This window comes from Anomaloglossus baeobatrachus, chromosome 7 (assembly GCF_048569485.1).
Source record: "Anomaloglossus baeobatrachus isolate aAnoBae1 chromosome 7, aAnoBae1.hap1, whole genome shotgun sequence".
NCBI classification, from domain to species: Eukaryota; Metazoa; Chordata; class Amphibia; order Anura; family Aromobatidae; genus Anomaloglossus; species Anomaloglossus baeobatrachus.
The window spans coordinates 240,690,112-240,705,146 of NC_134359.1; the positions used below are offsets into that span (position 1 = coordinate 240,690,112).

General features: G+C 51.6%; 1 protein-coding gene across 1 annotated transcript in view; it reads right to left on the bottom strand.

Moving 5' to 3' along the window:
• Nucleotides 1-15,035, bottom strand: part of SMG1 (SMG1 nonsense mediated mRNA decay associated PI3K related kinase) — a 468,962-nt gene that overhangs the window by 19,091 nt on the left and 434,836 nt on the right. The window contains exons 55-56 of the mRNA XM_075319739.1: nt 4,541-4,678; nt 4,061-4,167 (exon numbers count right to left, since the gene is read on the bottom strand). Of these exons, the coding sequence (XP_075175854.1) occupies nt 4,061-4,167; nt 4,541-4,678 (245 nt within the window). The remainder of the gene's footprint in view (nt 1-4,060; nt 4,168-4,540; nt 4,679-15,035) is intronic.

Consider the following 15,035-nt stretch of genomic DNA (forward strand, 5'->3'; position numbering starts at 1 on the left):
GAGAGAGGAGAGAGGTGGAGAGAGGTGGAGAGAGGGGTGGAGAGAGAGAGGGAGAGAGAGGTGGAGAGAGGTGGAGAGAGGGGTGGAGAGAGAGAGAGAGAGGTGGAGAGAGAGAGAGAGAGGTGGAGAGAGGGAGAGAGGTGGAGAGAGAGAGAGGGGGGTGGAGAGAGAGAGAGAGGGGGTGGAGAGAGAGAGAGAGGGGGGTGGAGAGAGAGAGAGAGAGAGAGGGGGTGGAGAGAGAGAGAGAGGGGTGGAGAGAAGAGAGAGGTGGAGAGAGAGAGAGGTGGAGAGAGAGAGAGGTGGAGAGAGAGAGAGGTGGAGAGAGAGAGGGAGAGAGAGGTGGAGAGAGGTGGAGAGAGGGGTGGAGAGAGAGAGAGAGAGGGGTGGAGAGAGAGAGAGAGAGAGGGGTGGAGAGAGAGAGAGGTGGAGAGAGAGCAGAGAGAGGTGGAGAGAGGGAGAGAGGTGGAGAGAGGGAGAGAGGTGGAGAGAGGGAGAGAGGTGGAGAGAGGGGTGGAGAGAGAGAGAGAGAGAGAGAGGGGTGGAGAGAGAGAGAGAGGGGTGGAGAGAGAGAGAGAGAGAGGGGTGGAGAGAGAGAGAGAGAGAGGGGTGGAGAGAGAGAGAGAGAGGTGGAGGAGAGAGAGAGAGAGGGGGTGGAGAGAGAGAGAGAGAGAGAGGGGTGGAGAGAGAGAGAGAGAGAGGGGTGGGAGAGAGAGGGGTGGGGAGAGAGAGGGGTGGGGAGAGAGAGGGGTGGGAAGAGAGAGGGTGGGAAGAGAGAGGGGTGGGAAGAGAGAGGGGTGGGAAGAGAGAGGGGTGGGAAGAGAGAGGGGTGGGAAGAGAGAGGGGTGGGAAGAGAGAGGGGTGGGAAGAGAGAGGGGTGGGAAGAGAGAGGGGTGGGAAGAGAGAGGGGTGGGAAGAGAGAGGGGTGGGAAGAGAGAGGGGTGGGAAGAGAGAGGGGTGGGAAGAGAGAGGGGTGGGAAGAGAGAGGGGTGGGAAGAGAGAGGGGTGGGAAGAGAGAGGGGTGGGAAGAGAGAGGGGTGGGAAGAGAGAGGGGTGGGAAGAGAGAGGGGTGGGAAGAGAGAGGGGTGGGAAGAGAGAGGGGTGGGAAGAGAGAGGGGTGGGAGAGAGAGGGGTGGGAAGAGAGAGGGGTGGGAAGAGAGAGGGGTGGGAAGAGAGAGGGGTGGGAAGAGAGAGGGGTGGGAAGAGAGAGGGGTGGGAAGAGAGAGGGGTGGGAAGAGAGAGGGGTGGGAAGAGAGAGGGGTGGGAAGAGAGAGGGGGTGGGAAGAGAGAGGGGTGGGAAGAGAGAGGGGTGGGAAGAGAGAGGGGTGGGAAGAGAGAGGGGTGGGAAGAGAGAGGGGTGGGAAGAGAGAGGGGTGGGAAGAGAGAGGGGTGGGAAGAGAGAGGGGTGGGGAGAGAGAGAGGGGTGGGAAGAGAGAGGGGTGGGAAGAGAGAGGGGTGGGAAGAGAGAGGGGTGGGAAGAGAGAGGGGTGGGAAGAGAGAGGGGTGGGAAGAGAGAGGGGTGGGAAGAGAGAGGGGTGGGAAGAGAGGAATGGAGAGAGGGGTGGGAAGAGAGGGATGGGAAGAGAGGGATGGAGAGAGGGGTGGGAAGAGAGGGATAGAGAGAGAGAGAGGGGTGGGGAAGAGAGGGAGAGTGGGATTTAGTTACTATCCCAGGCAGTCCCGAGTACTACAGCTAGTATAATATAGAGAACCAAAAGAAGAGATGGATACATGCGTAGGGGGGTATTCACGATATACCCATTAATGCCCTAGCTGTTTTACCCAACACTTCTGGACCCTGCCTATTTGCAGGGGTTGATACCCTAAGTAGAACGTAATGGTGCCCCCACTCCACGTCGACTATCCCTATCTGTATGTCATTACACCTCCCTGCATATCAAAAGAAACAGCAGAATGCGAGAGGTTCCTTCAGACCGCTGGGCGTTTGTATTTTAAGGCGAAAAACTGATTTCGTCCCACACTGTAAAATAATCTTGTCCCAATTACCTCCCCTCATTTTGTGTATATCCTTAAATTGTAGTCCAGCTGTCACTCCACCATGTATATCGTTCACATGTGTCGGACTGAAGGTGTATCCTTTTCGTTGACTCTCAGGTGTTCCCCAACCCTTCATCTTAATTCACGTGTTGTCTTCCACACGAGGCCACAGTGACAAGTAACTTTATAGATGACCCCTTTTGTGCGGCAATTGATGAAATGATGACTCAGTAATTTTTCTCCCTTAACTGTACTGGTAAAAGTGGTCTGCACATGTAATAAGAGGGAATGCTACACTACATCTAAACCAGCCATTTATTTTATAAGAGCCACGAGGTTTGTTTTGGTGGAGTGAAGTGGATGTCTACCAATCCATCTCCAAAGATTACGAGTGGGGATGGGCCAATGGAGTCTATGAGGTCTTCATTCATCTGGAGTATTGGCCAATGTGTCTGGAAAATCGACCAAAATTTGGCAGATTCATTGGTGAAGGTGGTAATAAATATTAATGTGCCATCGTGCGTTTTAGGAGTGGTGGATATAAGGAGTTGTGGCCCATCTCTTGTCCTCACTTCATTGAAGGCTTTTTTGAGGACTTCATCAGGGTATCCCCTTTCCAAAAATCAGATTCTCAAGTCTCTTGCTTGATTAGTGACTGTAGAGTTGTCAGAGCAATTTCTACAGGCCTTCAAATATTTTTTGGGATCCCTTGTATTAGTGAACAAGGGTGGTGACTTTCCCATCATAATAGTGATTTTGAGGAGGAAGGTTTTCTAGAAGTTAGGGTTGTGAGAGTCTGGGTTGAAACATGAATCAGAAAGGCAAATTCTAAAAAAAAAAAAGGTAAAGTGGAGCCCGAGAGACGTTAATCAATTTCATCACAAAATCAGCAAAGCTTGATGCATTCCCTTTCCAGATGGCTAAAAGGACAACACTGTCCACATCCCCTTGAGATGCATGCCTAATTTCTGTGATTTCTTCCCACCAGCCCAGGAGCAAGTTAGTATAGGAAGGGGCACATGGGATTCCAATAGCTGTGCCCCTGAGCTGGTGGCAATGGACACTATTGAATAGAAAAAAGGTTTTCGTGAGACAAAACTGCAATAAGTCTAATTACAAAATCATTGTGTCTTGAGTTTAAGGCCCAGTCGCTCCTTCACTCTCACAGCGGTGTCTCCCACCAGGCCACCCACATCAACATCTGGTGTTGTGAATACGTTTTCCAATTTGGGTCTCCCTCTTGTGGTCAGTGCTGGTGGTGCAGTTGATTTGTGGAATGAAAGTCTCACCCCTGCAGAGGACTGGCAATCAGGGTCAGATTGGGACTATATAACCGAGTAGTTTTCTCTTGTTTCTTGCCGATGCTCAATAGTCTTCTGTGTGTTAAGGACATCCTGTAACCAGCCCTGCTCACTACCAGAACTCCTCTCAGATAAGTGGTCTTTGTAACTCTGCTGTTTGTTTTCCACGTTCTTGTTGTTTTTTCTGCTTTAATACTAATGCTTTAATACTATTTTGTCTGTGTGGAGTTCTTGGTGGAATGGGATCATTCCCTGCTGGGAGTGTCTGTATACTTCGCTCCATGTTTCTGCAAGGTATTGTGTTTGACATGCTTGGTATCTTTCAGTTCCTCATCTGTATTAGTGTGTTTTGGATCCCAGTAACATTTGAGTGCTGGTACAGTGGGGGAGAGGTTGTGTGACCTCAGGATTTTTCCATATCAGAAGTGCTGGTATTTATTAGAGGGTTTTTTTTACGGTTGCAGACAGTGCTCCTTCCTATCCTTTTCTATAAAGATGGTTTGGGCCTCACCTTTGGTGAATCTGTCTTTTCTGGCTTTGTATTGTATTTTTCTATATCACCGTAGCCTTTACATGTGGGGGGCTAACTATCTTTGGGGACTACTCCGAGGCAGATTAGCTTTCTCATATTTCTATCTGTGAGAATATTCAGTTCTCCAGCTGTTTCGAGACGACTAGGTCATCGTAGGCTTGTCCCACGGCTACTTCTAGTTGTGTGTCAGGATTAGGTCTGCAGTCCGTTAAGGTTCCAGCCACTCTGTTACTATTTGGGATTTTGCATTTCTTTGATCCTCCTCAGTCCCTGAATCATAACAATCTGGTGTCTTGCGTGACAGATTCTTGACTCAGAAGGTGCAGCATTTTTATTGTCCTGGAATCCAAAATGATGACTCCAGCAGAATGAGAAGTCTGCAGCAGTCACGATGTCCCACGCCGGTTGTAGATAATGGCAGTCTGGCAGGAAGGGGGTAGGTGGGTGGGACACGGCTGCGAAAGTGAAGGATCAGTGGGGGTCTCATTGGTCAGACCCTAGCTTTGTACCATTTTTTCTACAAAGTGGTGGCACTGGCACTCATGTCAGATACATAGGGGACAGCTGCAGTTCTCTGCACAGATGGGATGTTAGTAAAAGATGCAAAGCCAATTCAGATGTAAGGCTAACTTATCATTTAGGCTTGAGGGTTGAAACCACATTGATCATCAAGTACTATGTATTTACTTTATAAAATGAAAAAAGTCCTCACCTGTGCTGCAGAAATAGAAGAGTCGATTTGTCCGAGAGTATGAAGTTTTTTCTTCATGCTAGTTAAGATAGCGGACCTCGGAGGAGGCGTCACTGATGGTGTCTGTGGACGGCTGATCAGCAGATCTTCATGTTGCCACTAAAACAAAAGAAGGGAATTTTGTTTACTTATCGTAAATTCCTTTTCTTCTAGCTCCTATTGGGAGACCCAGACAATTGGGTGTATAGCTTCTGCCTCCGGAGGCCACACAAAGTATTACACTTTAAAAAGTGTAACCCCTCCCCTCTGCCTATACACCCTCCCGTGCATCACGGGCTCCTCAGTTTTGGTGCAAAAGCAGGAAGGAGGAAACTTATAAATTGGTCTAAGGTAAATTCAATCCGAAGGATGTTCGGAGAACTGAAGACCATGAACCAAAAGAACAATTCAACATGAACAACATGTGTACACAAAAGAACAAACAGCCCGAAGGGAACAGGGGCGGGTGCTGGGTCTCCCAATAGGAGCTAGAAGAAAAGGAATTTACGGTAAGTAAACAAAATTCCCTTCTTCTTTGTGGCTCCATTGGGAGACCCAGACAATTGGGACGTCCAAAAGCAGTCCCTGGGTGGGTAAATAATACCTCATAATAGAGCCATAAACGGCTCCGTCCTACAGGTGGGCAACCGCCGCCTGAAGGACTCGCCTACCTAGGCTGGCATCTGCCGAAGCATAGGTATGCACCTGATAGTGTTTCGTGAAAGTGTGCAGGCTCGACCAGGTAGCCGCCTGACACACCTGCTGAGCCGTAGCCTGGTGCCGCAAGGCCCAGGACGCCCCCACGGCCCTGGTAGAATGGGCCTTCAGCCCTGAGGGAACCGGAAGCCCCGAGGAACGGTAAGCTTCGAGAATTGGTTCCTTGATCCACCGAGCCAGGGTTGATTTGGAAGCTTGTGACCCTTTACGCTGGCCAGCGACAAGGACAAAGAGTGCATCCGAGCGGCGCAGGGGCACCGTACGAGAAATGTAGAATCTGAGTGCTCTCACCAGATCTAACAAGTGCAAATCCTTTTCACATTGGTGAACTGGATGAGGACAAAAAGAGGGTAAGGAGATATCCTGATTGAGATGAAAGGGGGATACCACCTTAGGGAGAAATTCCGGAACCGGACGCAGAACCACCTTGTCCTGGTGAAACACCAGGAAAGGAGCTTTGCATGACAGCGCTGCTAGCTCAGACACTCTCCGAAGTGAAGTGACTGCTACTAGGAACACCACTTTCTGTGAAAGGCGTGAGAGAGAAATATCCCTCATTGGCTCGAACGGTGGTTTCTGAAGAGCCATCAGCACCCTGTTCAGATCCCAGGGTTCTAACGGACGCTTGTAAGGAGGGACGATGTGACAAACCCCCTGCAGGAACGTGCGTACCTGTGGAAGTCTGGCTAGGCGCTTCTGAAAAAACACAGAGAGCGCAGAGACTTGTCCCTTAAGAGAGCCGAGCGACAAACCCTTTTCCAATCCGGATTGAAGGAAGGACAGAAAAGTGGGCAAGGCAAATGGCCAGGGAGAAAACCCCTGAGCAGAGCACCAAGACAGGAATATCTTCCACGTCCTGTGGTAGATCTTGGCGGACGTTGGTTTCCTAGCTTGTCTCATAGTGGCAATGACCTCTTGAGATAACCCTGAAGACGCTAGGATCCAGGACTCAATGGCCACACAGTCAGGTTGAGGGCCGCAGAATTCAGATGGAAAAAACGGCCCTTGAGACAGCAAGTCTGGTCGGTCTTGTAGTGCCCACGGTTGGCCCACCGTGAGATGCCACAGATCCGGGTACCACGACCTCCTCGGCCAGTCTGGGGCGACGAGGATGGCGCGGCGGCAGTCGGCCCTGATCTTGCGTAACACTCTGGGCAACAGTGCCAGAGGAGGAAACACATAAGGGAGTTGAAACTGCGACCAATCCTGAACTAAGGCGTCTGCCGCCAGAGCTCTGTGATCTTGAGACCGTGCCATGAATGTCGGGACCTTGTTGTTGTGCCGGGACGCCATTAGGTCGACGTCCGGCATGCCCCAGCGGCAACAGATCTCCTGAAACACGTCCGGGTGAAGGGACCATTCCCCTGCGTCCATGCCCTGGCGACTGAGAAAGTCTGCTTCCCAGTTTTCTACGCCCGGGATGTGAACTGCGGATATGGTGGAGGCTGTGGCTTCCACCCACAGTAGAATCCGCCGGACTTCCTGGAAGGCCTGGCGACTGCGTGTCCCGCCTTGGTGGTTGATGTATGCCACCGCTGTGGAGTTGTCCGACTGAATTCGGATCTGTTTGCCTTCCAGCCACGGCTGGAACGCCTTTAGGGCAAGATACACTGCCCTTATCTCCAGAACATTGATCTGAAGGGAGGACTCTGGCTGAGTCCAAGTAACCTGAGCCCTGTGGTGGAGAAAGACCGCTCCCCACCCTGACAGGCTCGCGTCCGTCGTGACCACCGCCCAGGATGGGGGCAGGAAGGATTTCCCCTTCGACAATGAAGTGGGGAGAAGCCACCACTGAAGGGAAGCCTTGGCTGCCCGCGAAAGGGAGACGTTTCTGTCGAGAGACGTCGACTTCCTGTCCCATTTGCGGAGAATGTCCCACTGAAGTGGGCGCAGATGAAACTGCGCAAAAGGAACTGCCTCCATTGCTGCTACCATCTTCCCTAGGAAGTGCATGAGGCGCCTCAGGGGGTGTGACTGACCTTGAAGGAGTGATTGCACCCCTGTCTGTAGTGAACGCTGTTTGTTCAGCTGAAGCTTCACTATCGCTGAGAGAGTATGAAACTCCATGCCAAGATATGTCAGTGATTGGGCCGGTGTCAGATTTGACTTTGGAAAATTGATGATCCACCCGAAACTCTGGAGAGTCTCCAGAGCAATGTTCAGGCTGTGTTGGCATGCCCCTTGGGAGGGTGCCTTGACAAGCAGATCGTCTAAGTAAGGGATCACCGAGTGTCCCTGAGAGTGTAGGATTGCCACCACTGTTGCCATAACCTTGGTGAAGACCCATGGGGCTGTCGCCAGGCCAAAAGGCAGTGCCACGAACTGAAGGTGTTCGTCCCCTATGGCAAAACGCAGGAAGCGCTGATGCTCTGGTGCAATCGGTACGTGGAGATAAGCATCCTTGATGTCGATTGATGCCAGGAAATCTCCTTGGGACATTGAGGCGATGACGGAGCGGAGCGATTCCATCCGGAACCGCCTGGTTTTCACATGTTTGTTTAGCAGTTTTAGGTCCAGAAAAGGACGGAAGGATCCGTCCTTTTTTGGCACCACGAACAAGTTGGAGTAAAAACCGTGACCCCGTTGCTGAAGAGGAACAGGGATCACCACTCCTTCCGCCTTCAGAGTGCACACCGCCTGCAGAAGAGCATCGGCTCTCTCGGGGGGCGGAGATGTTCTGAAGAAACGAGTCGGAGGACGAGAGCTGAACTCTATCCTGTAACCTTGAGATAGAATGTCTCTCACCCATCGGTCTTTTACCTGTGGCAGCCAGGCGTCGCAAAAGCGGGAGAGCCTGCCACCGACCGAGGATGCGGTTTGAGGAGGCCGAAAGTCATGAGGAGGCCGCTTTGGGAGCGATTCCTCCGGCGGTCTTTTTAGGACGTGACTGTCATGTAGAACTGTTGAAGGGTCTTCATCCCCCTCTTCTTCACCAGCCACAGGTCGTCATGGTGATTATCTGATTGGCCTGGAAGCTTAAGGTATTTATGACTTTGGGTGATGGTAGAACTAAAGCCAAAAGCTGCAGAGAAAGACAATTCTTTGTAATATTGGCGGGAAAACTCCCAAAGCAGGTTTTGAAGTGCGACTTTAATGCTAGAAAGATGAAAAACACATTGCCAGAATCCCTGCGTCGTGCGGAACCCAGCGCACCGTCTCACCTGACGAGGAGATCGACGGAATCACGACAAATTAGTATTGGCCAGTAAAATTGTGCTAGAGGCGTTGTGTTTGGTATCAATGTAACTGTAAAATCGAGATATTAAATATGACGCTAATATCTTTCACCTGTGTGACCCAGGAGCAAAGATATGAAAAACCCTAGAATTATGGAACTTTGTGACCATCTCAAGCCCAGCCCACAAGTGACTGTAAAATGATGTCACAGGCAAGGGGGGCTAGCAAGAGCATAAGAGACAGTTCCTATCTTGGGGGCTCAGTCAGCACGAGGAGGGCATCATGAAGGGTGATGCTGGCCGATTCTAACATCTCTTGGAGACCCTCCCTCCATAAGCAGACGTCACTTCTATGGTAGAAGCTTAGTAAGTTTCACGTTTATACCTTTTATTTTAATGTAACTGTTATGCCGTAATGTGTATTGTTCCCTTTTGTAAATTCTTGTATATTCTTTAAACACTGCCTATTTTCGGATTAAATATATAAAAATTTAAGGAGTTTCTTTCCTTATGCTTTATATACGAATCCAAAACCCCGAAGGGCCTTATGCTATCTGAAACGGGTCCCCAGCTACCTGTAGAAAGTCTGGGTGGTGGCAGCGTAATTGTTATTGCATAGAATTATTGGAGTGCTATCATTAAGGGTACCGAGGTATATAAAAATTCCATTAGCAGGAATCAGAGATATACATTTACCCTCGCTGTGAGACCTCCAATATTTGGCATTATCAGCTCAGCAGCCTCATCTTATGCATTGTCCTGCAGTACCAAAAGTGGCCTGCAGACAAGGGGGGCGCTAGAGAGTAGTCGTGTGTAACAAATCAGTGAACAGCTGCGGATTTCTGAGGGACTTCCCCGGCTGTTCGTGACAAATTGGTGGCAAGCGGTGGGATATATAAAGCATTAGTGATCTGGCTTGAGCAATCATCCCTTTCACTAAAAACTTGCAAAAGTTTTGAGGATTGAACTCAGTGTTTAAATATACCTGGAACAATACTGTACGTGTAGCAGTTACCCCCTCCCTTCTCTCTTGTTTTCTATCCTATCTTTTATTTGGCAATTATGGATGCTGTGTCAGAAGCCTGGTACAATCAGCAGAAGAAGGAGGTTCTTGCTGCACTCTGCAGATCCAAGTTGATTGATGGCCATGGCAAAACGAGGCAGGACCTCATTAAAGAACTTTTACAATGGGACGCAGAGCACGTTCATTCCCCCAGTGCTGGAGAAGAGGAGGCAAGCCAAGCCCAGGATAGTGCTTCTGCAGAGTCCCCACCATCAACTGCAAGCCAGAGCAGTGACCGGGGCAACATGGACTCTTTCCTGAAGATGGCTCTACAACAATTCGCTGCAGATGACCGGCAGGGACGGCTAAACCTCATTCAGCAATATCGAGAGGCTGAGAGAGCCGAGCGAGAGGCTGAGAGAGCCGAGCGAGAGCGCCAAGCCCAGAGAGACCATGAATTGAATATCCTCAAAGCCCGGCAGCAGACATTTTCCTCACTAAACGGTGAGTCCAATAATGCCAGCAGCTTTAAGCCCCGACCGGAGCACTTTCCTGTGATGGAAAAGGACGGGAATTTGGACACCTTTCTGAGGGGATTTGAAAAGACTTGCTTGCAGTACCAGTTGCCCTCAGCACAATGGGCACAATACTTAACCCCAGGGCTGCGAGGCAAGGCCCTGGACGCGTTTGCCAGTCTCCCTCAAGAGCAGAGTGGAGACTATGGGGCCATAAAGCAGGCCCTAGTACGGAAGTATCAGCTGACTCCGGAGGTGTACCGAAAAAAATTCCGGACCCTCCAGCTCGGACCTCATGACAGCTACAGCGATTTGGAGGGTGGGCTCCAGCGCACCTTTGACCAGTGGATCCAAGGACTGTCCGTTACAACCTTTGAGGAGTTAAAGGACCTCATGGTGAAGGACCAACTCCTACATGTCTGTCCTGTGGAGGTTCGACAGTTTGTTATGGACCGAGAGCCCAAGGAGGCCTCAAAAGCAGCCCAGATTGCCGACGCCTATGTGGCCAACCGTGCATCGGAGGTGCGGAAGCCGTCCACCACTAGCTGGAAAGGGGGTAAGATGACAACTACAACCACCCCTGCCCCTACCAGCCGACCTCCCGTAGGTCCTGTTTCATCCACCAGTGCCCGGCCCACCTCTGACACTCGCAGGTGTTTTTCCTGCAACCAGCCTGGACACCTCAGCTCTGGTTGCCCAGAGAGGCAGAAGAGGAACCCCACATCCAAGGCCCAAGGGCCTACTGGAACGGTCCTGTTGGCAAGGAAGGCGGGTGGTAGGGCCTGCGAAAACCTACACCCCGTCACCGTAGGCGGAACCCCCACTGTGGGGCTCAAGGACACTGGGGCCGACAGAACCCTGGTCCGCCCTGAACTGGTACCCCCTGAAAACTTTATCCCGGGAAAACTCCTGACTGTCGCCTTGGCGGGGGGTGTCCACCACTCCTTCCCAATGGCCCTGATTCCCCTCGACTGGGGTGCTGTGAGAGGGTGGAGGGAAGTGGGGGTGGATGAACATCTACCAACCAATGTTTTATTGGGGACTGATCTGGGGCGATTAGTTGCACAATTTCTCCCTGATGATCCTCCCGAATCCAAAAAGTCATGTGATACAAATGTTGTTGATCAGTCATGTGATGCAAATGTTGTTAAATCATGTGATGCCAATGTTGTTAAGTCATGCGACCCGAATGCGGATACCCAGAACGTAATTACAAATGTTGTGCAGGGTAATAAAGTGGAGATTTGTACAGGGGAACTCAGCCATGCCACGCGGCAGGGTGACGTGGCTGAGGACGACCCCAAGGTAGCAAGTGTCTGTGCTGACAGAGATGGAGGCAGACATGAGAACCACGAGGACAGTGGTCAAATGCAGCTGAGCAGTGTCACAGCGGACAGTGACACAGCCAGTAGTACCTGTCAGGCTGATGGGGAAGAGTGGTTATTCCCCGGGGAGACAGCCTTCATCGGTGCTGTCACCCGCAGTCAGAGTGCCCAGAACGCAAATGAAACCTTGCCTTCTGACACCTCTTCACCCAGAGGGATAACGGAACTGGTTATGGACCCAGAGCAGGTCCCAGAGGGTCCCGGTGAGGTTGGAACCTTAACGTCACTTTTGGCTGCCTCTAGCCAAGAGTTCCAGGTGGCTCTACGAACTGATGCCAGTCTAGAGACGTTAAGGGACCTCGCAGAGAAGCCCTCTTCCGAGACCGATAAGGAGAGGGTATTCTGGGACCAGGGAAAGTTGTACCGGGAGACAATTCCCTGTAACCCCCAACAAGAGTGGCTGAAGGAAAGACAGCTGGTGGTGCCTCACCGCTTTAGGAGTGAGTTGCTGCGGATTGCCCATGAGATCCCACTCGCCGGACACTTGGGGGTCAGCAAAACCAAGGCCCGGCTGTCTCACCACTTCTATTGGCCCAAAATGGGGACAGATGTTGCCAACTACTGCCGCTCCTGTATCACATGTCAAAGAGTGGGAAAGTCAGGGCCTGCTCCCAAAGCTCCCCTGATCTCTTTGCCGGTGATAGAAGAGCCTTTCCAGAGGGTCGCTGTGGACATTGTCGGGCCTCTGGCCGTCCCCAGCAGCTCTGGAAAACGGTTCGTCCTTACTGTGGTAGACTATGCTACCCGGTATCCGGAGGCAGTGGCTCTGTCCTCAGTTAGGGCCGATAAGGTGGCAGATGCCCTCTTGACCATATTCTCCCGAGTAGGATTTCCCAGGGAGATGCTTAGCGACCAGGGGACTCAGTTCATGTCTCGTCTAATGGAGGCTCTCTGTAAGAAAATGCAGGTGCGGCATCTGATATCAAGCGCTTATCACCCACAGACCAATGGTTTGTGTGAGCGATTTAATGGTACCCTTAAGCAGATGCTTAAGATGCTGGTTGAGTCACATGGACGCGACTGGGAGCGGTATCTCTCACACCTGCTGTTTGCCTACAGAGAGGTACCACAGGCCTCAACGGGGTTTTCCCCCTTCGAGCTCCTGTATGGCAGACGAGTCCGGGGGCCTCTTGGTCTGGTAAGGGAATCCTGGGAAGAGGAACTGAAGTCCCCAGAAGTGTCCGTTGTGGAGTATGTCATTCGGCTCCGTGACAAAATGCAGTCAATGACGCAGATGGTGCATGAGAATATGGCGCAAGCCCAGGCCAGCCAGAAGCGATGGTACGACCAACACGCTCGAGAGCGGGTGTACGAAGTGGGTCAGAAGGTGTGGGTCCTAGTCCCAATGACCCAGAACAAGCTTCAGGCGGCCTGGGAGGGTCCATACCTGGTGCATCAGCGCCTCAATGACGTAAACTATGTGGTCACCATCGACCATGCCAGGAAGAGGCAAAAGGTCTTCCATGTCAACATGATGAAAGCTCATCATGACAGGGAAGCCTTTGCTCTTCCTGTGTGTAGTCTTCCCGAGGAAGGCGAAAGTGAAGTCTTGGTGGACTTGCTCGCCTCGGCCCGGGATGGAGGGTCTATCGAGGAGGCGGCATTCAACCCACAGCTATCCTTGGACCAAAAGTCCCAGCTGCGGGAGGTATTCCGGCCCTACCTGATGACCTTCACGAATGTCCCAGGGAAGACATCCCTAGCCACCCACCAGGTGGACACAGGGAGTCATTCCCCAGTTCGTCAACCCCCATACCGCGTATCCCTAGAGGTACAAAAGGACATAAAAAGGGAGATCGATGAAATGCTAGTCCTGGGAGTGATCCAGAGGTCCAAAAGTGCATGGGCCTCGCCTGTAGTCTTGGTTCCCAAAAAGGACCGGACAACCCGGTTTTGTGTGGACTACAGGAGGCTAAATGCAATCACAGCACCCGATGCGTACCCAATGCCACGCATCGATGAGTTACTGGATTGCTTAGCCGGGGCCCGGTACCTGACCATCATGGACCTGAGTCGAGGGTACTGGCAGATTCCTATGTCCAAGGAAGCACAGGAAAGGTCCGCCTTCATCACCCCATTCGGGCTGTATGAATCCCTCGTCATGCCCTTTGGCATGAGAAATGCTCCTGCCACTTTCCAGCGATTGGTCGACCAGCTGCTCGAGGGACTAGGAGGGTTTGCAGTAGCTTACCTGGATGACATTGCCATCTTTAGTCCCACTTGGGAGGAACACCTGGGGCACCTGGAGCAGGTGCTCAGGCGGATCCAAAGCGCTGGTCTGACTATAAAGCCAGGGAAGTGTCAGATCGGCATGACGGAGGTACAGTACCTTGGACACAGAGTGGGTGGCGGGACCCTGAAACCAGAGCCAGGGAAGGTTGATGCCATCACCTCCTGGCCTACCCCCAAGTCAAAGAAGCAGGTGATGTCCTTCTTGGGTACGGCAGGGTACTATAGGAAGTTCGTTCCTAACTATAGTGCTCTTGCTAAGCCGTTGACGGACCTCACCAAAAAGAAGCTACCGCAAGTAGTCACCTGGACAGATGACTGTGAACGGTCCTTCAGGGCACTAAAAGCTGCCCTCGCCAGTTCCCCAATCCTACAAGCCCCGGACTTCACCCGACGGTTCATAGTTCAGACAGATGCCAGTGCGTTTGGCCTTGGTGCAGTACTCAGCCAGGTAAATGGGAAGGGAGAAGAGCATCCGGTGATGTTTCTCAGCCGCAAGCTCTTATCCCGGGAAGTGGCCTACGCCACTGTGGAGAAGGAGTGCCTCTCTATAGTGTGGGCCCTGCGGAAACTGCAGCCCTACCTATATGGACGCAACTTCACCATAGTGACAGACCACAACCCTCTCAGCTGGCTACATCGGGTGGCCGGCGACAATGGTAAGCTACTGCGGTGGAGCTTGGCACTACAGCAGTATGACTTTACCATTCAACACAGGAAGGGTGTGGAGCATGGCAATGCTGATGGGCTGTCCCGGCAGGGGGATGCCAGCGAGGTAGGCTTAGGAGACGATTGGCAAATCAATCTCCCATGCTACCTCAAAAAGGGGGAGGTGTCATGTAGAACTGTTGAAGGGTCTTCATCCCCCTCTTCTTCACCAGCCACAGGTCGTCATGGTGATTATCTGATTGGCCTGGAAGCTTAAGGTATTTATGACTTTGGGTGATGGTAGAACTAAAGCCAAAAGCTGCAGAGAAAGACAATTCTTTGTAATATTGGCGGGAAAACTCCCAAAGCAGGTTTTGAAGTGCGACTTTAATGCTAGAAAGATGAAAAACACATTGCCAGAATCCCTGCGTCGTGCGGAACCCAGCGCACCGTCTCACCTGACGAGGAGATCGACGGAATCACGACAAATTAGTATTGGCCAGTAAAATTGTGCTAGAGGCGTTGTGTTTGGTATCAATGTAACTGTAAAATCGAGATATTAAATATGACGCTAATATCTTTCACCTGTGTGACCCAGGAGCAAAGATATGAAAAACCCTAGAATTATGGAACTTTGTGACCATCTCAAGCCCAGCCCACAAGTGACTGTAAAATGATGTCACAGGCAAGGGGGGCTAGCAAGAGCATAAGAGACAGTTCCTATCTTGGGGGCTCAGTCAGCACGAGGAGGGCATCATGAAGGGTGATGCTGGCCGATTCTAACATCTCTTGGAGACCCTCCCT